This window comes from Colius striatus, chromosome 2 (assembly GCF_028858725.1).
Source record: "Colius striatus isolate bColStr4 chromosome 2, bColStr4.1.hap1, whole genome shotgun sequence".
NCBI classification, from domain to species: Eukaryota; Metazoa; Chordata; class Aves; order Coliiformes; family Coliidae; genus Colius; species Colius striatus.
Genome location: NC_084760.1, coordinates 106,117,462 through 106,143,026, shown reverse-complemented (window position 1 = coordinate 106,143,026; position 25,565 = coordinate 106,117,462). Strand labels below are relative to the sequence as shown.

The 25,565-nt window shown below is 39.9% G+C and overlaps 1 protein-coding gene across 5 annotated transcripts; it reads left to right on the top strand.

The window, feature by feature from the left end:
• Positions 1–156: 156 nt before the first annotated feature.
• RMND1 (required for meiotic nuclear division 1 homolog) lies at positions 157–21,667 on the top strand. 5 transcript variants are annotated; one of them, XR_009818101.1, is made up of 12 exons: positions 159–439; positions 2,990–3,495; positions 8,610–8,718; positions 11,629–11,704; positions 12,059–12,098; positions 15,570–15,670; positions 16,127–16,233; positions 18,275–18,339; positions 19,226–19,302; positions 20,304–20,424; positions 20,602–20,777; positions 21,170–21,253. XR_009818101.1 is itself a non-coding variant. In XM_061988991.1 (12 exons), the coding sequence occupies exons 2-12, from the start codon at positions 3,004–3,006 to the stop codon at positions 21,501–21,503; spliced, it is 1,338 nt and encodes a 445-aa protein (XP_061844975.1). In that variant the 5' UTR covers positions 165–439; positions 2,990–3,003; the 3' UTR covers positions 21,504–21,667. The 5 variants fall into 5 exon arrangements, 4 of the variants coding, with proteins under 4 accessions (XP_061844978.1, XP_061844977.1, XP_061844975.1 ...); XM_061988991.1 differs by lacking the exon at positions 20,602–20,777 and adding an exon at positions 21,471–21,667 and having other exon boundaries at positions 165–439; positions 21,170–21,286; XM_061988992.1 differs by lacking the exons at positions 159–439; positions 20,602–20,777 and adding exons at positions 2,329–2,560; positions 21,471–21,667 and having other exon boundaries at positions 21,170–21,286.
• The last annotated feature ends 3,898 nt before the right edge of the window (positions 21,668–25,565 follow it).

Below are 25,565 nucleotides of genomic sequence, written 5' to 3'. Positions count from 1 at the left end.
GCCCTGGCGGAGCTCGGCGGGCGGTGGGCGGGGCCACGGCTCGCGCGGCGGAGAGCGGCTCGCCCCCTCCCCCAGGTCAGTGCTGGCGCGCGGCGGCAACCGCCTCGCCCCTCCTGCGGCGGCGGCGGCGGCGGCGGGCGGGCCATCGCGGGGAGGAGCGGCGGCGCGGCTGCCTTCGGCCGCTCCCCGCCGCCTCTGCTGGGGGAAGGCGGCTGTGTAGCCCCTGCTGGGACGCTTTCCCGCGTCGCCCCCCACCTCGGACTGGCGGCAGCGCGGACGCCTGCGGGCTGGGCCTACCGCAGCGCCCGCGGGAGGATGCAGGCCGGCCGGGGCGGCCTCCTCCGCCCTAGCCGACGGCTCTGAACCTGCCGCGAGTGGCAGAGCCCCGCGTCCCCCGTGGGTACGGCTGAAGGCTGAGCGAGGGGAGACAGTTTCAGGGGTGAGAAAGTGCCCTGCCCGCGGGAGGGAGAGGGGGCGATTTCCTGCCTCATCCCTTCCTCCGCCCCAGACTGCCCTTGCTGGTGCCGCAGCAGCAAGGGTCGGGGCCGTTCCCTTGCCTGGCCTTGATACTTGGGTACTGTGAAGTTGTGGACCGCCGGGCGCTGCGCACGGCGCTGCGGAGCAGTGGCGCAGCTGCGGCGGCAGCCGGGCAGGATGGAACGGTACGGGGAGGGGGAGAGGGCAGGCTCCTCCGCGGTGACGCTCGGCCTGGTGGCGGCGCCTCCTCGCGCCCGCCAGGGGCGCCCGTCAGCCGCACGCCGCCACCAGGCCGCGGCCCAGGCGCATCGGCTGCCGCCTCAGGCGGGGGCCTCGCTCTTCCTGCGGAGGCGGGGCGGCTTCTGCTTCTGATTGGCTCCCTGGCGGCCTGCCGCCCGCTCGCCCCGGCAGGCAGCCAATGGGAGTGGGGCCCCTCCTCCCTGCGCATCTCGGAGGGGGCACTCCCGGGGCTGGAGCTTTCGCCGCCGATGTTTCCCTGAGGGGAGGCGGGGGCTGGGCGGGCTGCAGCGCCCACGGTGTGCGGCCCCATGGGCAGCCGGCGCACCGCGACCCATGGCTCCCGGCGTCTCGCAGCACTCGGCCGGGCGGGCAGCGCAGGATACAGCCGTTCTGTCCGTCGGCCGAGCAGACGCCGTTTAGTCGTACATCCGGCAGGCTCTGCCGCACTAAGCTTGGAGTCAGTGGGTGTGAATAAAGTGTGTCATGTGTTAGAGGCGTTGGAAAATAAAGGACAGATTCGTTTCTGCTGGTTAGAGATGGTGCCTGCTGTCTTGTGGTAGCTCTTTATCCTCCTATTTCCTGGATTGTCCTGTTTTGCACTCCCTGGCCTCTGCTGTTGCAAGTCCAGGGTTAAGACTCCTCGGTGGAATTTAGTCTATATGATTTCTGCTTGTTTCTAACTTGTTACAAGTCTGTACAGATGACAAATTGCCCCTGGGACCACTGTGATTCGACACCAGGTTTTCTTGGCTTGGAGAGTACAGGTTTGCCTGTCACTTGTGAGTCTCTTTCCACTAGTCACCCCACACTACTTGAGGCTTTACCCCTTTACCCGTCTCTTGGCCACTTTGGTTTGCAATTGCTGAGTTTTTCAGCTGTCTTGATTGATCCAGAGGTAACAAGCCTTTAAAAATGTAAATGTGCCTTGTCCTGCACAGGGTCTTCTGGATTGCTTTTTACATGCAGGACAAGTTAAAAATGAAAATAGCAATCTGTTTACTCTTAATAAGTATGCAAATAACAAGCTTACAAAATAGGCAAAAAGGTACAAGAGCATATAAAACTTTGCCCAGTATCACTTACTTATTCTGTAGTAACCTAAAGGTAATATCTTCTTGGTTTTTTTTGTAACATTGTATGCATCTTTCACCAGAATTAGTGTATTCCCATTAAATTATGTGAGGGTAAGGTTCGAGTTTGTGAGGGTTTTTTCAGGTTGTGTGTCTATTGTTGTAGCATCCAGGTATCCTTTTCAGGATCACAGAATCAGCAGTCATCCAACAATTATTTGTTCTCACGATAAAATGCTTATTTGAACTGTTATGTGAAAGGTATGGGTAGTGTTAAAGACCTTTCTGCTGTTTTTGAAAAATATTCTGATATTGGCAGTTTCCTCAAACTAAACAACTTAATGACTTTTTTACTTAATAACCTGCTGAAGATGACTATTTTTTTTTTATCACAGAAAAAATGTTTTTGGTCAATAAAGCAGGTGGGGGCAGGGAGTTGACACTGATTTTTTTCAGCAAGTGAAGCACACCCACTGTGGCCTCCTGTCTGTGGATACTTTTAAAGTTTATTTGATTAGCTCATACAGTATAGTGTAAATTTTAAAAGTTTTCTCTTAGTCTGGAATAACAGCGTAAGGACACTATTGTGTTTCTGTCAGCACAGGTACATCTGCAAACAGGTATTGCAGGCTGTGTTGTACCAGCTAGTATGTACTTGCAGGATCAAGACTGTAACCTGATTGACTGTGCTCTCACTCCAGTTAAGGCGAATGAAGGAAGCTGGAGCCATACAGCATTTTGAGCTGATGGAGATCAGTTTGTGTATTCCACAGGTGACATTCCCATACAAGCACATAGTACTCTGTTTTTATTATGTATAAAACAAGGATTCACAGAGTCTGATGTCCTCTTTAAGGTGTGTGCTTGCTCATGAGTAATTTCTTTAGTGGGTCACTGAGAGTGTGAACTGCTACGAAGAACAAGCAACAGAGGTAAAAGATGCCTGCTTACATATTGACATAGAAACCGATTCTACTTTTTCACCATGTGTTGTAAGCACACAGCTCGATAATGTGCTTTGATCTTGATTAGGGTATTTCCATAGCATTTGAAAAAAGCTGTTTGATCCTACCAATGTTTGTGTGCTTAGGAGCACTAATACATTCAAAAGAAGTAGGGGTCAGCTTTTACGTAAGGGGAAGGTAATATTATTTCTTTCCAAAGGACTGATGGATGATTTTGTTTGTTTGTTTTTGATACAGTTCTAAGGGAAGCAATGAGACTGAAATTTCTGCACCTTCAGACTAGATCTTTCCACGCTTTGATGACAAGATGCCGATGCCAAAGCTTTAATACAACTGGACCTGTGCTATTAAAGCTGGATAATGGAGTGGACAGAACAGCAAAGTCTTGGAATTTGTATGCTCTGAAAACTGTTTCTGCTTGTTTGACAAGTCAATGTATGCAAGTCAAGAATGGGCAATTGCTCCAAGGAATTGTACCAGCTTTGGGAAAGAATGTTTATCATCAGAGCAGGGAAGGTTTTTTTCCATCCTGGAAACGTTTTGGTGTGGCTATGTTGGAAAACTACAAACTCAATACAGAGCGTGTTAAAAAGCTTAGGAACATATCAACAAGATTTTTCTCGGTTGTACCAGCTGGTAAAATTCTTCCAAAACACACTAACCAGCCAGTTAAGAGGCCACCGAAGGCACCAAGGACCAAGCAGCCATCCAGAACTAACCAGCCACTACTGTCAGACATGAAGGTAAAGTATTGAATTTACACTGTACAACATTAAGGAAACATCAATTTAATTTAGATTCAGATTTATGTTTAGATTAACATTTTAATGAAATTAACATGTTTATTTGTTGAGGAGGATTTCATGATTTACCCTAGTGGGACTACAAAGAGGTTGGAACTGCAAACAGGAAGAAACTTGATAGAAACTAGTGTGTCTGGTATTTTGAAGACGAAATGGAGACTTGCTAGCAATATGTAAACAAAAGTGGAAGTGGAAGGAAGACAGGTGGTTATTGAAGCGGAAAGACAAAATCCACTAAAAGTAATTTTAACCAGTGCTGTCATATCACAGTTAATATGGAGAAACATAGTCTAGCTTTCAGGAGAATTTATTGTTCTCCAAGTATCCTTGCTTGTCCAGGTCTACTCAAGTTTAAGGCTTCACTGAAACAGAAATCAAGTTGCAAGTAGATAGTATAAGGCTTATATTCAAATAAGTTTCAGATGGGAAACTGTTCTGTTTCAGATGGGAGTTAATTTTCTCTCTAGTAGCTGGTACAGTGCTGTGTGTTGGATGAGAATAATGTTGGTAACACACTGATGGTTTAGTTGTTGCTAAGTAGTGCTATGGCAAGTAAAGGGCATCTCAGTTTCCCATGCTTTGCCAACAAGGGGGTGCACAGGAAGCTGGGAGGGAGTGAGGCCAGGACAGCTGACCCGAACTAGCCAAAGGACTATTCCGTATCATAGGACATCATGCCCAGTATATAAACTGGGGAGAGTTGGTGGGGAGGAGCAGATCACTGCTTGGGCATCAGTCAGCAGGTGGTGAGCAATTGCATTGTGCATCACTTGTCTGTCTTGGGTTTGTTTCTCTTTTTGTTATATTATTATATTTTTTTTATTTTAGGTACTACACTGCTTATCTCAACCTGAGTGCTTTTTGTTGGGGTTTTTTGTGATTCTTCTCGCCATCCCACAGGGAAGGGGGGAGTGGATGAGCTACTACATGGTGCTTAGTTGCTGGCTGGGGTTAAACCATGACAGATGTGCAGATGTAGCCCATGTTACTTAAGGACAATTATTTATGTGTAGAAATAGCACCTTTATCTCCAAACTCCTAGGTCTACAGGGTAACTGCAGCAACAAACTATTTTGTATAAAATGAGATGTGGTTAACTGTAACAATGGAGACTTGTGTCTGTTTATCCTTAAGGTAGTTTTTTGCAAACCTCAATACTAGCCAAGGTAGACCTTAAGCATACTTGTATGTAAAATCTCCAAGGAAAATTGTATTGTCAAAAGTGTTACTGATCTCTTGAAGCTACAGCCGAAACCGAGTTGCAGGGTTTTGTTAATACATTAGTATTGTAGATGAGACTGAAAGAAGTATTGTGCTTTCAAAATAGAGTTCACCTTGCAAAATATGTGTATTACAAATTCTATTTAACATGAGCACAGAAACACAAATTGTAATGCTTGCTTTCTCAGCTTCTTACTAATGATGAGCAGGAGTATGCTTTAATGTAATGTTAAGACTCCATTACAGGCAATTTAGTTCCCACTTGTGTTTTCCTGTTGCTTTGAAAACAGAAAGTGAAGAATATTAGTATTGAAACAGCATGTAATATTTCAAGCTTGTTATTCATACAATGACATTACATTCAGAGTTTGCTCCTTTGTGCTGTTGGGTGAATTGAAGGAACATTTTTTTAAGGTTCTCGAGGCTTTTAATTGACAACAGTTTCTTTCTTTGACATTTTCACGTATGTGCTTGCAAGTAATATGCACTGCTGGTTTTTACTTCTTTTGTGAACAAATTGAGAAAATACTGCTTGATCTACTGAAATAATAATATGCTTCCTGAGGAAGCTTCCACATGGCAAAATGCTGTGCCAGAAATCACATAGACTCAAACATCTGCTATTTCTGAATAAACTCCATGTGGTTTTGTCAGATATGTAGCCCCATCTACAGGGGTGAAGGCAGGCTGTCATCCTGACTGCAGGCTGACAGTGTTTTGGAATAAGCTTTTTTTACCCATTTGTGTATTTCCTTATGTAGTACAGAGAAATAACAAAAATGTATCTGATTTTTGCAAGATGACTAATAGAAGTAGCACAAATAGAGAATCCTTGAGGTTGTTTTCAGCGTGTTGTTAGTTTTCTCTGAATCGTAGTTTCACCAAAAAAAAAAAAAAGCTGACCTTCCTGCGCATGTGTGGGGGCAACCAAGAGCTTTCCAGTAAGGCAGGTCCTGCTGCATGGGCACTTAGGTAGGGGCAGGCTGCTCCGCCTTCTGCCTCCTGGTCTGCCTCATGAGACACCAGCTCTAGGCCCACTGCTAACATTCTCAGTTACAAAGACTCTGAGCATCTTTAGTGTTTTCTGACTGGGAGGGCCTGACAGTTGACACTTTTCTTTTGCAGAACAACCCATGAATTAGGTCCTTCCTACTCCTTCCCAGCACCGGTCTTCGTGTGTTGTTTACAGGCAGTGCTGAGCACCAGCAATGATAAACGGTCATAAGACCAGTTTTTTAGGATAGAGGAGTTACTTGAAAGCTGTTAACTGGTTTAGTTAGTCTATCGGTGAGTAGTACCACTACTCAGTTAATCTCCTATGGTCTAATGGCATGAAAAGCCTCTGAGCTAATTTTTCATGCTATAGCCATAGTACAGAAAAAGCTTGAAATTCAAGTGAAGATGTAGTATTTACTACACTTAAGCTAAAGACCAATTCCTATGGTGAGACAAGGATTTCCTACAGGATGTCATCTTAAAGATCTTTGTGTGATTAAAGTGGGAAGGATGGGCTAAGGAGAATAATGGTTCCATGAGCCTGTACAGTTGGTGGGAGCACGGTGATACTACGGAAAATGAGCTGTTGAGGTACTTAAGATGGCTACTGCTAAGAATAGCTGTTGTGATGCTCTGAATAGAATCCCAATGAAGCCCCAGCTGTAGGCAGAAAGGAGGAGAGTGGTGAGTAGCTGGAGTGTTCTGTCTAGGACCAGTACATCTCTCCTATTCTGTTTTTTTGAAGTAAGCAGGTGAAAGTGACATAGCAGAAAGCATGGCATTAAGGTTGATCGGACAGTTAACATACCTAGTTTAGAATTAGCTGAATCATTCATTAGAGTATAGACTTTTTTGATGTATCTCCACCAACTATTATGGGAGCTTAGACATCTATAGTGCATGTGGACATATTTTTTAGGTGTCTTAATCTCAAATTATACCCAATCCAAATGTTCCTCGTCAAAGAAGATTTTGTAAAAATTTAAGTGAAATAGTAAACTTTAAAAAAAAAAAAACCAAAAACAAAGCAAACAAAAAAAAAAACCCAAACCACACCCAAAAAAATCCCCTCACCACCATCACCCAAAAACAAAGCTATTTCAGGCATGCAGTCTTAGCAGAAAAATTCTGGTGCTAACTAAATATAAATTATTCACGTTGAAACTAAAATTGCAGCAGTAAAACAAAGTCTGTCATCTGCCTTGAAATAAACAACAGCACAAGTCATCAACTATGGGAAGCATAAAGCAGGATAGAGATTTTCAGATTATGTACTAGCTAGAAAGTACGAGTTTGCTCATTTAACTCTTGACAGAAGAGTTTCATTGCACAGCATCTGTAGTTCTAATAATCAGAGATTTCTGTCAGAATCTGAAATACATAATTTGTATTGGCAGTTTAAAGATTGAGAATAGATTTATATAACTGAAATTGTGATAATGGAACTTTTCAAAGGTACTACAGCGAGGGAACTGAAAACAATTCTGTTCCACTGTTAACCTTGTAACACAGTTGTGGAAATACGCATAAAAAATTGCTTACTGAATATTACAATTACTTTTAAAGTTTATTTTCTGTTAGCAATAGCAAACTAAAACAATGTGTAAGCAAAGCTTTGGAAATAATAATGAAATGATTAAATTAAAAAAGAAAAGGTTAAAATGTGTGGGCACGATTCTGATGACTGATAATAGGCCACCTCAAGGAGTAGAACACCTTTTTAAGCTTTGCTGTATGATAGTGTATGAGTGCTGCAAGAGTATAATTTGAATTTTAAGTTGAAGTGTATTGTGGATATAAATGCTTGCAGATGAGTGCAGTTGTTTTGTTCATTTGTTGTTAGTTACATCCCCACTTGTATTAGTTACAAAAAGTTACTGACCCACATGGAGACACATTACTTTCTGGATGTATTCCACTACATTGTACTGGAAAACATTATAGTGGGACATCCATGGTACCAGAACAAAGAAATCTACTTAAAATGAGTGGTTGGATTTATAAATCGGTTTGTTTATGACTTTTTTTATTAACCAAGAAAATTTTAATATGTGTGACTTCGTGATTTCTTTGCCATGTGTGAGTCAATCTCATTGCAAGTCAGTATCGTTTTTCCAGTTATTTCTTTTAATACGGCACTTTGGTTCTTTAAGACTGTGGAATATTGAGACAAACTCTGGCTGATGTATACTGTTTAATTGTCATGTCAGTTGAGGCAGTGTTGATGGTGCAAGATTCACCTCGGGGGGGACACTGTAAATCTGCAGCACCTATAGCTGGCTCAGGAGATCTATGACTTTCTGTGCTGCAGTGTTGCAGTGGCTCAGAACCTGGGAGTTACCTGGGCAATGAGCTTTGTGTATGGAAGAATGGTTGAGGCTTCTGCTCAGTAAGCAGGCCAGGACAGTTGATATCCATTTATCTTTAAAATATTCCTCTTAAAGCTGATACCAGGGGTGTCATGCTTGTGATTTCAGGGGTCAGCCGAGTATGTCTTAAGCTGTAGAATGGGAAAGCAATGTCAAGTGTAGCTCTACTGTTAAAGCATTTGGTTGGCGTTTAGGGAAGAAGGGTTCACTTTTCTGTCACAGAGTTTTTTGGTGCGACTTACTGATGCCATCTGGTTTGATCTCAGTCTGTGATTTGTTTTCCCACTTAATAGGGAGCAAGTAGTCTCAGTACTTGCACACCAGGTGGACAGCGTGACAATGATATCAGAGAAACGAGTGAATAAATGAAAAATATCACTCTCATGATAAATTTAGGGCAAACAGTTGTCTTAACAAACATCTTGCTTCAGCCTTGCCCTAACTCAAATCTTTATTCCTTTGGCACAGAATCTGATGCAGTGCACAGCCTTTGCAACAGCAGATGAGTATCACCTTGGTAATCTGTGTCATGACCTGACTTCACATGGATATGTTGAAATAACAAGTTTGCCTAGAGGTAGATGTTTGAAACATACTAAATGCAATATTTTATACCTTGGGAAATGCAATACGGGTGAAGTATATCATTTTTGTAACTTCATATATTCTTATTCTGGTTATACCCTGGAATATATCATACTGCCTATGAAAATTATGCTTTGCTTAAAAATTCCATCTATCTAAAAAAACACAACCTTTTAGAATGGCAATATAATCAGCACTTGCTGTTACCCTGTAATAATTTTTCCCCAAATTACAATTACAGTAAAAGTAGTGAACAATTAGATATGTGCAGGAAAAACAAATCTGGAAATTTTCTGATACAAAAAAATCTATAGAAATTTGCTAACTGAAAAAAACAGGAAGTTATCTTTATTTTAACTAATCTTTCAGTAATGTGATACTGTAGTGCTTCATCTCTCCATAAACAATTTTGTAATTTGAAGTGTTGCATCTTCTTTGCATACCCACACTTCTACTAATGTAAATCACTGAGGGTTGGAGAGGAAGGCGTGCAGGAGAGAATCTTGCTGACTAGGTGAAATTAAAACGATACCCACATAAATGTGTAGTTCTAGTAAAGAGAATGAGTTGATAATTTTTTTTTATTGAGCCAAATATATCCTAGCAATTGTTGAATGCTTCACTTGGCTAGGCTTCAGCAAAATAATTTGTTCTGGTTTCCATACAAAGTATCTCTGAAGACTTGGGAAAGTATGGCTTGGAAATAGCTGAAGTATACCGCAAGAGAAAAACAAGTGGAGCTTTTTATAGCTTAAGGAACCTTATGCCCTAGAGCAGCTGTGATTTTCATACATTCTCTGTAAAATGCCTTTTTTTTTTTTTTTCTTTTCCTGTGCATGAATAAATGAAATGAATCTAGGAGAATGACAGTGTTTATGGGTGTTTCAGCAGAGGTTATCAAATACCTGGCTGCCTCTCAAACACTTAATAATCCAAGTGCAGTAATACTCCAGTGTGTCTCTTTCAAACACAAAGTTTCACTAATGATCACCCTGCTCAGAAAGATGAACGTGGAAAGACAGAGTGTTGTAGAGTACAGGCTTCATGTTCCTTTGTAGTTTCTTTGTATTAAAACCAGTGCTGGTTTCACAGCTTTGAGACAGAAACTTTCTACAATCCCCAGCATAACTGAAGTATCTGAAGGCAAATGTTGCTGATATTTTACCTTGGTGACAGGATGGGTTTTGCTAGTTCTTTTGTTTAATTAGGGTGTGTTTTTGACTCCTCATAGGAGATACTCTGTTTATCAAAAGTTTGGAGGAAGTAATGGTGAAAGGATGTTGCATTGTGCCAGCATATATGATGTGTTGTGGTGGTTGGCTTGTTCATGTATCAGTGGTTAGTTACAAACACCAAATCTTGGAAAGTCAAAAAATATTACTATATAGAAGTCATCAATTATTGTGGATTTGTTGATTTGTAGTGTTCTCCCTAAGCATTATTCTCGTTTTCAACATATATAAAAACATTTTAGAGGCAAATCTTGTACCTCCACTTGTAATGGACCAAATTCTTTTCAACTGTGAGTGTTCTGGCTGGAGTGGATAAATCAAGATAAGGGTGATATTTGAAAAGACAAAAAAAAAAAATGCAGACAATTGTTTCTTCCACAGTGAACTCAGACTTTGCACCCAAAAATTGCCATAGTGATTCATCAAATCATGCCTTTTTGAACTGGAATAACAAGTGAAAGAAAAGGTTTTAAAGAGTTCAGACAGACCAACTGTGTGGTCTCAATTCAGGTATTAACTGAAGTATATCCAATCCTTAGTTATCTCTCTCTGCTGCTTTAGTCTGCCTGGCCTCCGTGGCTTAAGCAGGTAAGCAGAGGGTGGAATTTGTACACAGGCTGAATTTGATGCCTTGTCACTTGTGATCTTTCTGCAAAGAGGCAGAACTGTTTAGGACTTAGATGTTAGGGCTTGCAAATTCCTCTTCACGATGTCTCACTTTGTAATAGGAGGCGAGGGTTCTGCTGATCTAGCTTCTACAAGTTCTGCAACAAAATGAGTCATACTAGAAAGTAACCTCTTTTTGTGAAAACCACATCAAGATTTCTAAAACTTTACCTATATTAGTGAGTAGTACAGTAGAGCAGACCTGTAAGGAAAAAAACAAAGCCCTGTTTTAAGAATATCCACATTTTTTGAGCGTCCACATTCTGTAAGTTTTAGGGCATTCTACTTAATGCAAGCTGAAGTCTGGTCCTTTGTAACAAATGTCCATTAGTGGTGGGAGTAACACAAGTGTGTTTTTGGAGCTCTTTTTTTCAGTTTAATGTAATACAAAAAAAAAAAATCCAATTAGTGTACTCTGACACTGTTCTGTAATGCACCTCAAGTGTGGTAAGTGAGGGCGGCTGGAAGATTTGTTTCAAGGGCATGCTTCTGATCTGAAGGGAAGATGCAGGTGTACCTCCTCCTGTCTCAGGGGTATGCTCTCTCAAGTTTCTGACTGTTGAAGCAAAGTCAGCACAATGTATGTGCAGATTAGTCTCTTACTATATAGAAAAGAGAAAGATCTTCTGGGCAAGCAAATTTCAATGGTAATTTCTCTGCCACTGTGGGCAGCTTCGACAGTTCAAGCATTTTTCATGTCCACTTCTGTATTCTGTTCCTCAGTATTCATATGCTCTGCACTGTTTTTCCCTCAAGCCTTTTGAGGTTCAAAACTGTTACATTTCATTAATTCCAGTGCAGTTCCGTATAGCAGCGAAGTCTGTCTAGGGTGTGACACTTCAGAGGAGCAGTGTAGTTTTATGTTGTAGTTGTTTTCTGGCAAGCATTTCTATCAGAAAGAGAAAATATGGGACAGACTGTGACAAACTGCAGTTATAAGTTTACAGCTATCACGTTTAGAAGTCTGACTAATTGTTCATTTTTTTTCATTTATTTCAAACCAGATGCTGCAAACGTCTTGGTGATTGGTACTGAGAAATCTGCAAAAGATGATGATTCTGGAATGATTTTTTTCTTCAGGTGAGCTGTAAATCGTGCCAAGAACATTTATTAATAGCAATAGTGTGAAAGGAGTAGTGGAGCCTACTAGGTCATTGCATTGTATTACTTCATGAAACTCAAGGAATAACTGTACAATCAGAATTACTGAAAAAAACCCAACCCAGACCTATTTAAATGGTTAAAATATAACTTATCTTTTCATATATTTTTTCAACAAAGTATTGCTAAAAGTCACTACTCTGTAGTTTTTGTGAAGATAGTATTAAGTTTCTTGATTCACAGTGGCAAAAATTGACCCTGTAAAATTTGAGTATTGCATTGAAATACTTCTAAACAGAATAATTATACCTCAGTTTTTCCTTGAATTCACAGGGAAGGGGCTGTTGTATTTTGGAATGTGGAAGAGAAAAGTGTGAGTAAAGCAAAACTGTTTGTTAAAATTTCATAAGCAGATGTTTTGTCAGTCCCACAAAGCTCAGCATGTTTGGGCATTGTTTGGGAGCTTGGATCTCTCTAGGAAGGAAAAGAACTGACTCTTCTCCTAGTGAGTGCAAGTGCTTGCCTACTGCTGCCCTCAAGTGCGTGAGCTGCTGATAGATCACTTTTGAAACTTGACTTTCTGCACAAAATGAGCAAACACATGCGTAATATAAAAGAGAGTAACATTTTCTACTTCAGGCCAAAAATCTGACACCTTAATCTAAGTGACACTGACAGAAAGGAAATTCTTGCTCTTCTACATCCTGAAGAAGTAAATCAGAAAAATCAACCTGTGAATGGTTGTTTGAAAGGAACTAATATAACAGAAAGTGTGTTAGAAAAAAAGGATTATTCTGTTACATTCCATCTAAGACACAGATATTCAAACGTTATGTTTGGACAGCTTTTAAACAGACAAAATTTATAATCCATTTTTCATATTGTTTTGTGTGTCTACTAGTTAGCAACTTTCCTGAAGGGAGATTTTTTTATTGGTTGGTGTAATTGTTGAAATATGTTGATACTGAAATTACATAACCCTTGTGATAATTTGGTGATCTTTGCTGAACAAGAGGAGTATGCCACAGGCACACCTATTTTTGTTAATATATTTCTAGTTATTTAATGTTTTTTAAATATATTGATTTTTATTACTGTGGTTAAATAAAACTAGATTCTAGGTATCAATCTTATCTGTAGGCATAAGAGAACATGAAATTAAGTGGTATGATAGATGATGCTGAAATGCATAGGCATTCATGGGAGGAGTTTCATTACAGTAGATTAAAACACAGAGCAGTTCTTTCTAGACATGAACAATTTCTGGATTCAAGATCACTTTTCCTGTTTCAGACCTGAAATGTTGCTGAATTCCTGTCTGTTTTGGGGGAGTTCAGTATATGAGCTGGCATAAAAAAAGATACTAGTTCTCTCATCAAACCTTGCCTGTAGAACACTTAGGATGCTATGGCTGTAACTACGGTACTGCTTCACAGGTATTTCTGAGGACTAGCTGACTAACTCCTCTTGATTTTTATGAGTTGGGCACCTCTACGTGCTGGAGTACTCTGAAAAATCTTGGTTTACTGTACATGTCTAAGTACCTTTGAAAATTTCATACCACGTTTTCCTGTCAGTGCTGGCTAACTTTAGTTAGTCCCTTGATAGCTTTGTTTATAGAAGGACAGGAAAGCTGCTTCTTACTGCTTATTGAAGTCATTGTCAAAATTTTAACTTCCAGGTAACTTGCTCAAATAGAGGACATATTTTTATGCACACCATTTAGTGAACTGAAACTAAAAAATAAAACCAACCAAACTGGTCAGTAGAACAGAAACTGAAAGTAATTCAGTAAAACAGAACGTAGAGAATCACTGAAATGACAAAATTGCTTTTTAAAAGTACTCCAGAATGACTATTAGGAGGAGAAAAACTAAACTAACAGACACTTAACAGAAGTAATAACTACAGATTGACCATGAAAGAAATCTGCAATGTAAAATACTGTTTTCAAAGACTTGAGCAACGAGGTTGTGCAACAGTTTCCCCAACCAAAAACAGCAAGGGCAAAAAAGCACAACTAGCTTTGAGGTGGAGGTGTTTTTTTAAAAGGAAATTGTGTGATGTGATGGCCTGTAATAGCAAGAGTTTGCATTTAGTGAATATAGAACATCTTATTAAATGTACTGTGTCACATGGACTCCCTTCTATAAAATTAGGCCTAGACAAAATGCACATCACTCAGTGGGAGCCTTTGTATTACTGTGGGTAGATGAAAGAAAGCTGCCACTGAAATACAGTTTCTCATTATCCAGAGAAATGGAATAACTTTGGAAGGATGCATATCATGAGACATACGTATTTCAGAGAATCAGTTACGGGCTGTAAAGCTTTGTTAAGTCTTGCTCTGTACTGGCCCTGGGAAGCCTGAGCTGGCTATAGTTCTGGAAGGAGCTGGTAGTCTGTTAACACTGTAATTATTGGTGTATTAGTAATGACTTCAAGAAGCCAACTAGACACCTGGATCCAAGTGAACACACTTTTAAAGTCTGGCATGCTACACTATGGATTGGCTGGCATTGTTTTAGTGGGGTTTGCACTGCTGAACTATCCCTGGACACAGCATAGCTGGTTGGCCAAGCTGACTGGCTTAACTGCAGACACTTCTTTGCTTAAAAAAGGAAAATATTTTTTCATAACTGTTTTTTACCACAAGACTTGGAATATATGGCATGTACTAGTCATGCTAATATTAAATTCAGGACTATGAAACAAGCAGTTGCAGCTGTAGTGTTGGGAGTGGTGGTTAGTGAAAAAAGTCACATAGGTAGCATCACCAAAATTCTTGAAAGGAATGAAGAAAACTAGCACTGCAAAGAAAATACCTCTTGCAAGTAATCAACATGTTGGGGTTTTTTTGAGAACTTAACCTGGAGAATATGCTTTGTGAACAATTTACTAGCATGGTTTTGCACTGAAATATTATTATCTCTTCTTTTGAAGGGAGTGCTTTAAGTATAACTTAGTAGAAGCTTCACCTCTTTAAAGAGCTTAGACATCAAAAGTGTATTGTATTGGGGTTTTTTTTTATTGGTTGTTGTATAGCTAAATGCCTTCTAGAAAGCTGTAGGTGAGTGCTTTTTTGTGGTTCAGAATTTATTCTAATTGCAGTTTTTTATGAAGGGAGCCTTGTAGTACATAGAACGGAACCAGGATGAGGGATCCCAAGTCTGATTTCTGGTGAGACATTAAGAGTGATAAAGGCTCATTGTTCCTGCATCAGGTTTTAGTATGCTTGAGTATTAAATTATGAGATGATTTCTGCAAGTAAAATTTCACATTTAACTGGCTTCAAGGTTGGATGTGCGCAGCTGAAACTATTTGTACAGATTTATGTAGTGGTAAAGGATTTCTGTGATAGCAACCCAACCCCTGGAAGTTGAAACAGAACCATTGATTTTAGCAGCAAACTACTCATTTTGGCGGAAATCTGATGTACTTATCCTAAAGATTCATTCCTACACTCAAACATCTGCCAAAATCTTGTACAGCTCATTGTTGTAATACTGAATATGGCCACATTACTGCTGCTGTGGTTAATCCTAACCCTGTTTTATATATGCAGACATTAAATGACATTTTAGTCTTCAGAGATTCCTTGCAGTTGTTTATTAGCCACAAATTCTTCCTCACAGCTACAGAGAGCTTCAGAATTAAACGGTGTTAATAATCACTTCATTACTTAGCACACCCATTCATTGTTATTTAAAGACTTTGAGCATGAAAGTTGCATTCATCAACCTATTACATGCGAGGTCTTTGTAGTGATAGTATACTGTAGTATGCAGTATACTAGGATACAGTGTAGTAACTGTTCCTCTGTGTGCAACTGTCTCTTTCTTAGATGAAGAATATAATGCGACTACTAGAACAGCATGAAATTCAGCCCTATGAAGTTGCACTAGTCCATTGGGAGAATGAAGAGATGAACTACAGAATAGGAGAGTAAGTACCTTCAGGCACTCTTTATGTAAAAGCTAACACCTAAAACAAATCAAAGCAAAAGCAGCTAGTGAGAACATAGCTGTCTTTCCTCTTTTTTCAAAGGAGTAAAATAAGCAAAGGAGAAAACAGTAAATCTAAACTGACACATTTTGCTCTACTGCTTGACTTGCAAGTAATGGTCTTTAGGACTTAGTTAAGCAGTAGATTTTGTGAATTACAAAGCTCCATGCCCACACGACAGAACGTGTTCCTCAGCAATCGCAAACAGAAAGTACGTATCTCACAGGAAAAAACCCGAATGCACCGTATTGAGCCACATCTGATTTTAAAGAGGATTCTCTCTATAGGGCCCTCTAGTTTCATATCCAAAGATGTAATTCTGCACATACTTCGCTTATGATAACTTGAATACTGTAGAAAAATAAACATGGCAAGTTTCTTCCCTTGTTTTAACAGAGGTCAGTCAAAGCTTCATAAAGGAGAAATCTTGTTAAATTCTGAGCTGGATAGTGATGAAGTTGTTCTGCAGAAATTTGCCTTTTCAAATGCCCTTTGTCTTTCTGGTAAGTTAATATTGTTTGTAATACCATCTCATGCCATACGTTTTATGGAACATCATTATAAGTGAGACTTGTACAGTGAGAGGCTGGAGAAGACTCGGTGTCTGGTTTAGGCAAACTGTGTAAAGATCAGTTGTGCTTTAGTGGGAGGATATGTGTTCAAAGCTTTTACCTTGTCTTCTGTTGGGAATGACCTTATTCAGTGTAAACTGTCTTAAAAATCAACAAAGCACATTAAGAAACGTACTTTACAAAAGATAGACATTCCAATGAGCATCCTGTTCCCTACTCTTGAGAGCTATTCCAGGATAGCAACAAGCGTAGAATCCTGCATTAGAAACCTGTCAGTAATGTTAGGTAATGAATCCTGACATAATTTCCTCTAACAGAAAAAGCTAGATGCCAGCTTTAGAAAGAAGTAATGTAGAGTAGTGATTCCCAGCTGGAGAGGTGTACCAGTATCAAAGGTGTGGACCAGAGTCATAGATCATGTTTTCCAGGCTTATTAGCCATGACAAGAGACAGTGGGAGGCTCTGGGAAGAAGTCAGGTGGTACTGCTGCTCGAGGAAATACATTGTTCTACTGCTTAAGCCCTTGAATGATGTAGGAAGTAGGAGAAGCTAGCAGCAGTAAGGACATCCTTGAAAACACTTTAAAGGAAATCTAGTCGGTTTAGCCTTACTGCTTTTAGGGTAAATGACAGGATTCTTGTAGTATTTGGGGAAGTGCACCTTGAAACAGAAGACACATCAAGAAATAAAATGCATGTTTTGAAGTGATACACCATTTGATCAGGGAGTACAGCATAACTAAATGGTTATTGACTGTCAAAGGAAGAGCTATTGAGAAAAAAAGGCTTTTGTTCTCTATAATTTTCCTACTCATAAAGCCACTGCGTGGAAGAGTAGTGCCACTTATCATGTAGCAAGCAATTTATTCCCAGGAGATAACTGGTACCAACTTATGTTAGTGTGAGATGTGCACATCAGAAAGGAAATCCATTCAAAAACATTCAATAAAAATAAATGATGCAAGTATAGTCCAAGTCAAATTTATGACACAGCAGAAACCAACCTCTGTCAAGTAATCAGTGTTAGCTGAAATGCATATTGGCTTTTTTTCAGGGGCTAAGTTAAATGTCATTTTAGTCCCTGACTTGGATTAGGCCTCTATTCAAAAGAGAAGTATGAATTATGCTCAGCACTGGATCTACTATCAGTGTTCTGACTAGGTGATACTATTAAGTACTAACACAAGAATTCATTTTGACAAGTAAATCTTCCTCGATTAATTTTTTCTGAGTCGGAAGGGATAATTTTTGATCTGTGGCTATTTCATTCTTGTCTGGGAATCTGCAGAGCAAAGAATAAAGGCCTGAGTTCTGTCACCTTCCTGTAGAAATATCTTTCCAGGCTGAGGCATAGCAGTTTATGTTGCTGTTCCCTGTGATGAACAGCTTCTGTAGAAGAGGAGTTGTTAGTGAATGGTATAGTCTCTTAAAACAGGAGATTGAGTTTGAATTCAGTTTTTGTACAGACACAAGTGGTGTGTCTGAACAAGCTAACTCTTCACAGTTTGAGCATGCTGCATCAAATACTGGACAAATGGAGGAGGTTTTAGGAGTTTTGCAGGACACTAGAAATGCAGTGGAGACTCTTGAGTAACACCACACAAAGTCTGCCTGACTCCAGCATGCCTCATTACTTCCAGCCTCCCTGGAATGTCATTAGAAAAGGCTTCATACGTACAGTAGTGCACTTAAACTCACAACTTTTGAGCTGAAGCAAAAACTCTCCAGGATCATTTGGAGAAAGATTGCTGGGCCCAGGGTGGTTTTGCATGCAAAGCTGTGTCAGTGCCCAGCCCAGCTTTGTCTGTAGATATCTGAGCATTGATTGTATAATACTAATGGTAACGTGCTCCAAATAATGTTTGCATGTGTCCAGGTGTCTCGAAGCAACACATTAGCAGATGTAAAGTTACAATTACATGAAAGCATGTGTACCCCTCACAGTGTTCTGCCTTGTTGCCTCTGTGTTGCAGTAAAGCTGGCTATTTGGGAATCGTTACTGGATAACTTTGTGGAATCCATCCAGTCAATTCCTGAGGTGAGATCCTGTTTGTATCTCTCCCCTCTTTTTCTCCTACTGTTTGTAAAAGATCTATCCAGGTACAGCTGAGGATATGGAAAAAACAATTGAATGCCTAATACTTTCAATGGTAAAACCATCAACATAGAGAAGCTCAGAACGTCTGCAAAGTGGTGGGAGAAGAAATCATCAGTCTCTGAAGGTTTGGGAGCGGGGTTCTGCATTGGAATAACGTTTCCCATGTTGTGCCACTGTCACTTGCCACTGTTGAATGTGTATGCGTAACAGGATGAGCAGCATTTAAAAACCTGGCCAAGGACAGTGTGTGGCAGCTTGGGCTGAAAGTAATGTGTTTTAACTTGAATATAATAAAGAGTTTGAGTGAATTACTTAAACCTTAGTTTTTCATGAGACTTAATTGCAAGCCTATCAGATGTCATGTATAAAAATGATATTTGCAGGGTTCAAAAAGAAAACATTTTTATTATTTTTTATGAAGAAAATAAATGGCAATACATTGTTTGTTGTAATTAAGAAGGCTATAAAAAGGCTAAGTAAAGGTAAAAGAACACTGTCCTGTCTTAAAAATTACAATAGTAGGAAGAAAAAATGGAATCATCTCTTGTTCAGGCCATCTTTCGTAAAAAAGGCTCCAAGATTTTGTATAGACAGTGATGATGTACTCAGTGGTTTATTGGAAAACCTGGATAACAGTTGCATGGCGATACTCGTATAAAGCCAGGATAAGCAAGACACTAAGCAAACAAAACTCAAATGTTAGTAAGCATAATATGCATTCAGATTTTAACTCTCATAGATATTTCAAGCTGTAAAACTCTGGACTTCTTGACCACCACTAATACATGCTACTTGATCAACCAGTGCAAAACTTGTTACTTTGCAGATACTAAAGTCACGAAGAAAAGTAAAACTGTCTCATGCAGATGTAATGCAGAAAATTGGAGAACTCTTCGCATTAAGGTAATTTTTTTGGTTACACCCAATACATCATGTTACACAGAGCTTAATTTTTAAGTTGTGCATGATACGAAGACCAGACACTACAGTGGGGTGGAGTGGGGGGAATTCCTCCAGCTGCCTTTGCCTAGAGACTGTGTGTGCTGTTGATGTTAGTCAGGGGACCCACTGGCTCATGGCTCACACTATGGCATCGCAGCTATTGACAAAACACTAAGCAACATATTGTAAATGGCCAAATTCCACACCCAACACAAATTCCAAATTCCAGCAACGCATGGCTCATAACCAGTGACTGTAGCTGATCCTGAAGTATGCAGAGGATACCAGGAGGAAGGACAGGGGTAAGCAGAACTGTTACCTATGGGCTAGAGTTAGTAAAACTTTTCTGAATCTCATTCTTCCCTTAAGTTGTTCAGAAACCACTGCTACGTTGTGAATTAATGGGGTTTTTTTCCCATTAAATTAATTCCCACTAAATTAATTAAATTCTCATTCTCCAATTGATTGTACATAACATTAAGAATACATACCATTCAGAACACACTCTTACAAGAAAAACCCACCCTCAAAATCAGTGAAGGAGGTGGACCTGCTGGAGCAGGGGGTTTGGAATAGATTATCTTTAGAAGTTCCAACCCCTACCATTCTGTAATTCTGTGAAATAAGTTTTTATGGAGTCCTCCAGTAACTTTAACTCTTGTACTATTCGGCAAGCTACTGGCATAGTCAAGGATTTCTCTGCAGGTACCAAAAGTTAAGGAAGGTAGCAAGTTTTTGCCAAAAAAGTCATTTATGCTCACTATAGTATTCCCAGAAAAGTTTCAGGAGATATGATTAACTTTAATAAAAATACAACTGTAGTAATTGTTTAAGGGATTCTTTTCATATTTTACTTAAAAGTTACAGGACAATTTTCCTGTTTCTTTTACCTGCTATGTAAATATTTGATCCTATGTTCACTAAAAGTAAGTTTGAATTACTGTAGTATCTATTCCTTTTAGACACCATATAAATCTGAGTTCAGACCTGCTAATAACACCTGACTTCTACTGGGACAGAGAAAAACTGGAAGAGCTTTATGACAAGACTTGCCAGTTTCTCAACATTAATCGCAGAGTTAAGGTAAGTGTCTTAAGGATACGAGAATTTTCCACACTCAATCAGCTGTCTTGGGCTCAGCAGGGTTACAGACTGCTTGGTGAATGTCTCTTTTAATTGTAGAAACTGAATAAATACTACTAAGATCCTGTGCACTATCCCCTTTTAAACGTTTGTAACCCACTCACGTCTTTTACCCAGTTTAGGTTAAGTACCCTGCCCCATCACACATGAACGGATTGCCTATTTCCTGAGCCACTAAATTAGGCTTGAAATAGATATAAGGAGATTTAATTCTTGTTCCCAAATGTGTGCAAGAAAACAAGTTTAAGAAAACTGAGATGTGAAGCATTCTTCTTAATGACATGCTCATTCAGGTCAGTTCATTGAAGGGTGACATAATATTTACTGCAGAACCAGAGTAAGTGGCACAAAGGTACACCTTTTCTGGTGGTAAAGCAGCCTTAAACATTGAGTTACTTTCAAGGCATTCCATTAAGGCTGCATCTCCTATTGTTTGTGCCTGTTTTCATAAGCAGATACTACCCAGAAGCACTTTACTACCTCCATGCATATCTAAATTTCTATTATTTTTGTGAACCTATTGAAGTAACAGACTCGTTTGTATTGAAACTTCTGTTGCTTATGCACGTTGCCTTACAGGACTTTCAGTTCTGTTGTTTTGCAGAAGACTGTTAACACTTTCCTTGTTCTGTTGATCGAGCCCTTCTGTGGATTGGGTTCCTTTATTTAGTGATCGCTTTTGCAGGTAATGAATGAGAAGCTTCAGCACTGCATGGAACTGACAGACCTAATGCGAAATCACCTGAATGAAAAGCACGCTCTGCGCCTCGAGTGGATGATAGTAATACTCATCACCATAGAGGTTGGTGGGTTTTTCTCCCCACTATCACACTGAAATAAGTAGTACATAATTTGAGAATCAAATTCTTTGCAGGTAACTTCTGAGTTGCAGCAAAAGTTATTTTTTCAGATAATCTCATTTACAGTGTAAGCTGTTTTAAGGATTATTAAATCAAGTAAAAATGAATCTGTTTGCCATTCCACAGGTTCTGTTTGAACTTGCAAGGGTAGTTTTCTGACGACAGAAGAGACTTGGAAGAAAACTGACAAAACTGTAAAGGTTGTATGGCTCAGAAAATTCCTGTCTATCTCATGCTTCTGGAAAATAGTGGAATTGTGTCTCTTGATAAAATATGTACGCCATGTACTCAAAAAACAAAACAAAAATAAAAATCAAGTCTGTGAACAGTATTCTCAACTGCTCTGGTGATGTCACAGAAGTCTTCATCTCTGGCTGTGCTAGTGTAAACCTGAGATATTAATTATGCATTTGTACGGGGAGTTTCCTAGTGAGTAGGTCCAGATGCAAGCAAGACTAATGCAGGGAGAGATTTATCTTTGTTGCCTTAATAAGCAAGGCCAGAAGGATGGATCTTTTCTGTGCTGATTGTACTAATCAGGTGAAGGACTCTCCTCGCTTTTGCCCTTGACCGTTTGAAGGAGGCCCAGTACTTTCCTAGTTTGTGCATTTCTGACTGATGACGAAATTTTCCCCAGCTCCTTGCTGTGCTGCTGTCCCAAGCCTGCAAACAGCACTACTCTTTGTTCTCCTTAAGTGACCTGGCATGATTTTAATACTTCTGGCAGGTATATTTAATGTTATGTTCTACTCTATCACAAAAATGTATTTCCATACTCGTGTGGGAATACATTTATTTAGAAGGTATTTCTATGAAAGGGGAACTAGTTGAACTTTATCTGAGGTCACAGGAAGCTGAAGCAGAAGGATAAAATTAAAGTAAGGTTCACAAAATGTCATTATTACTTGACTGTCCACTGTCTCATATTACCTGATTCTTATCAGTACAAGTTGCAAGGAGTGAACTAACACAGGTTAAGATGTCTTAACTACTCTCTAAGGTGAAAGTTTATTGTTTGGTTTTTTTTTAATCTGTTCGTATTCTATGGGTTTGTGGATTTCTTTCTCCAGAACATCATCACTTACTCATACAAGAGGATGTGGGGACTTTTTCTCCTACAGTTTTTCTTTCTAAACATGTTTTCAGGAACTACTACACAACTGCTATTTTATTACCTTTTCAAAGTCAGGTTAGTCCAGCATATTGCTTCAGGAACATAACCTAAGAATTTTGTTAAAAGCTCCCGAAGCATCATTAACTAGCCACAGTGATTAAATTCAGCCTAGAAATGGTACTATGTTTGTAGTACTTTGGGTCTGTTGTAACCAGTAAGGCTCACCTGAGTGCCCATTTCTGTGCACTTTCCTGCTCCAGTTGTTCAGGAAATATATTTTCCAAACTGGTGAACTATTACTAAACAATGCTAAGCACTGATTACTACTGCTCCCCAAAATACTTAAGGCTTTTCTAACTAAGCCTGAATCAGTGGTGAGCTCTCTCTATTCCAAACTGTTTATTAAGTATCTCATGAGCTTCAAGTCACCATTTAGATGACATCCCATAGTAATGTGAACATAGTATCAACGCCTTCTCACTTAGAGCGTCTTTCTCTACAAAGTATCTCCCCTGCATGGGCTTTAAAAGTGTACTCAGTAAGTACAGTTGCAGTTTGGATCCTTTTTTCTGAGGAAAACAAAACATGTAACTTTACAGTTATGCTCCACTGAAAATACAAGAATGCATAACCACTTTAGAACTTTTCCAGTTAAAAGTGGGCAGGGCTGATGTAACAGGCGAATCTGAGACTAAGACAAAGTCAGAAAGCAGAGAGCTAACCTACCCTGCAGGAGCTGCATCAGCTCAGTTACACCAACAATTCCTGATGGAAATGAGACACCTAACGAAAAATTATACAGTTAAACCATTTCCTTGTTGTACTAACAAGGCTTTTTAAAATATTTTTTCCCTGGTCTAAATTGCAGCTGCTCCCTGGGTATTGATAAAGCTTTGTTCGCTAGGTGTAGAAACAATTCCCAATTAACATATTGCTACCAGAGGAGCAGATTAGCCCACAGAATGGCACAGATCAATTACTTCATATTTTCACTTTACACAGCCTACACAAGAAGTGGCTTGCACACCCTAGTTCTCCTTCACCTCTAGGACAACCAGACCTCCTTGCAACAAAAACATGAAAACTCAGATCTACCTGAGGGCTGACCACTCCCCTATCATAAATGTACCCCCACCAGCCTCCCCAGGAAGGAAGCCAAAGTGATTAAAAAGAGAGTTGTTCCACAGCTGCTGCTGTACCCTTATGTCAGGGTTTTTCCTGTGGATCACCAACGTGCTTTGTGCTTCCAATGCTATGTGAAAGACAAGTGATGTTTGGACCAAGCGTGTGAAAAACTTTTTAACAGGGAAGAAGGATATAGCCCTGGATGAAAAGGCTGGAGACCATCAGAGGTATAATATTCACTCATCCAGTGAGAAGCTCCTGCAGCTGTCATGCTTCCCACCAAGCCTTCTTGCCAATGTAAATCAGAAGTGGAAGTGTTTGAAATGGCAGCTGTGCTAATAAAACACATTTACAGCATTGACAGAATCTCATGTTTTACTACAGTTGTACCAATGTGGAAGCAGTGCCCTGTGCCTTCAAGGAAGGCTTCCTGCCCACTGCCTGGAAGGGACATGCAACCCCCAGAGCCTTCAGTGGTGCCACAGAGAACAGCAAGCAAAGCCAGTCCCAACAGGCACTCTGCTCCTTTGCTTTTCTAAAATGATGAGAAATTTGAAAACTCACTGAAAATCTTAGCAGTTTGAGCCTGATTAATGTCACTAGAGCAGTTCAAAGTTCTTCCTATAACAACAACAAAAAAGAAATTCTGCTATCTCAGTCCAGATTTCAACTGAACTCTGCCAAAAAGACACACTCACAGGACTTGGGTCTGGGTCAAGTTCCTCCCACTGCTCAAGTGAATTTTTGCTCTGATTAGCAAACACTTTCATCATCCTATTGACACTTAAATCATCAGCAGCATGCTTATTTACAATGCAAAATATGACTTTACCAGACAAAACTCTGCTTTTAATTTGTGTATAACCAGACCAAAGCAAAGCCAAAAACCTAGGGACTGATCCTACCATCAACAGCAACAAACTAAGAATGCTCTCAAGTGTGCAGCAGTATCTGAGTCAGTCTGAACAGTCCTGTCAAAAAGTCAGAACACTACGAAAGAAGTCCTAAACAAGTACCTCAAGAGACTCGGGGGAAGTAAGTCAACATATAAAAAGTAAAAACACTTTATGAGACAAGGATAAATTTTAATTACTATTTCATCTGCATGAATTCTAATTGTTTTTAAAAAAGGCCTCAAAAGATGAAATAGATGTAAAATTTTTGATTCACAGCTTGTCAGGTGTCCAAAATTCAACAGATGAACTGCTTATTGTTCCCTGTGACACAGACGACATGTCTCAGATGTAAGTCAGAACCAAATGCATGACGTTTGTCAGCAGTAAACTCCACATAGAAATCTTTCAACAGATTCTAATGGGCCTTGAGTCAGATGGGATACATTTAAATGAAGAATTGCGTTATTGCTGATTAAAGTATTCCAGTCCAAACAAAGGTGCTTTAAAGCTGAATTATGAGCTATCAATAAAAAAAAAACCACCAAACTAAATTTTCTTCAGCTTCAGAGATAGCACAGTTTCCCATATGAAAGGCAATACAGAGCTACTAAAGTGCAACATAGAAGAGAAAAATCAGGCCACAAAACCCGCCAGGTATCTTCCAGAAACACAACAGTTTTCCTAAGTAGCCCAGTCAATTTAATTAAAGATTACATCACTTTCAGAAGCTTCCATGAGAACAGGACTGGAGCTCAAAAGCCCACCATCTTTACTTTGTACCTAGTTTGCAGAGCTGAAATGCAAGGGAAGCATACAGTAGGCTGGTTAAACACTCTATAAACTTTGGCTGTGCACTCACACAGCAGAACTGAGAGAACTGTGAAAAACACACCCCTTGTGGTTCAGCACATCAGAGGCACTTGAGGTGAGTCCTAAAGATGCAGTTCTGTTCAGCTGCACTATTCCAAATACTGCAACAGCAGCAAACAGACTTATCAGCTTTCAGCCCCACTGAAATTAAAAATAAGTTGTTGGGGTTTGGGATTGTTTTTTTTAGGATTTAACTAGTTAGTTTTCAAGTGCAGC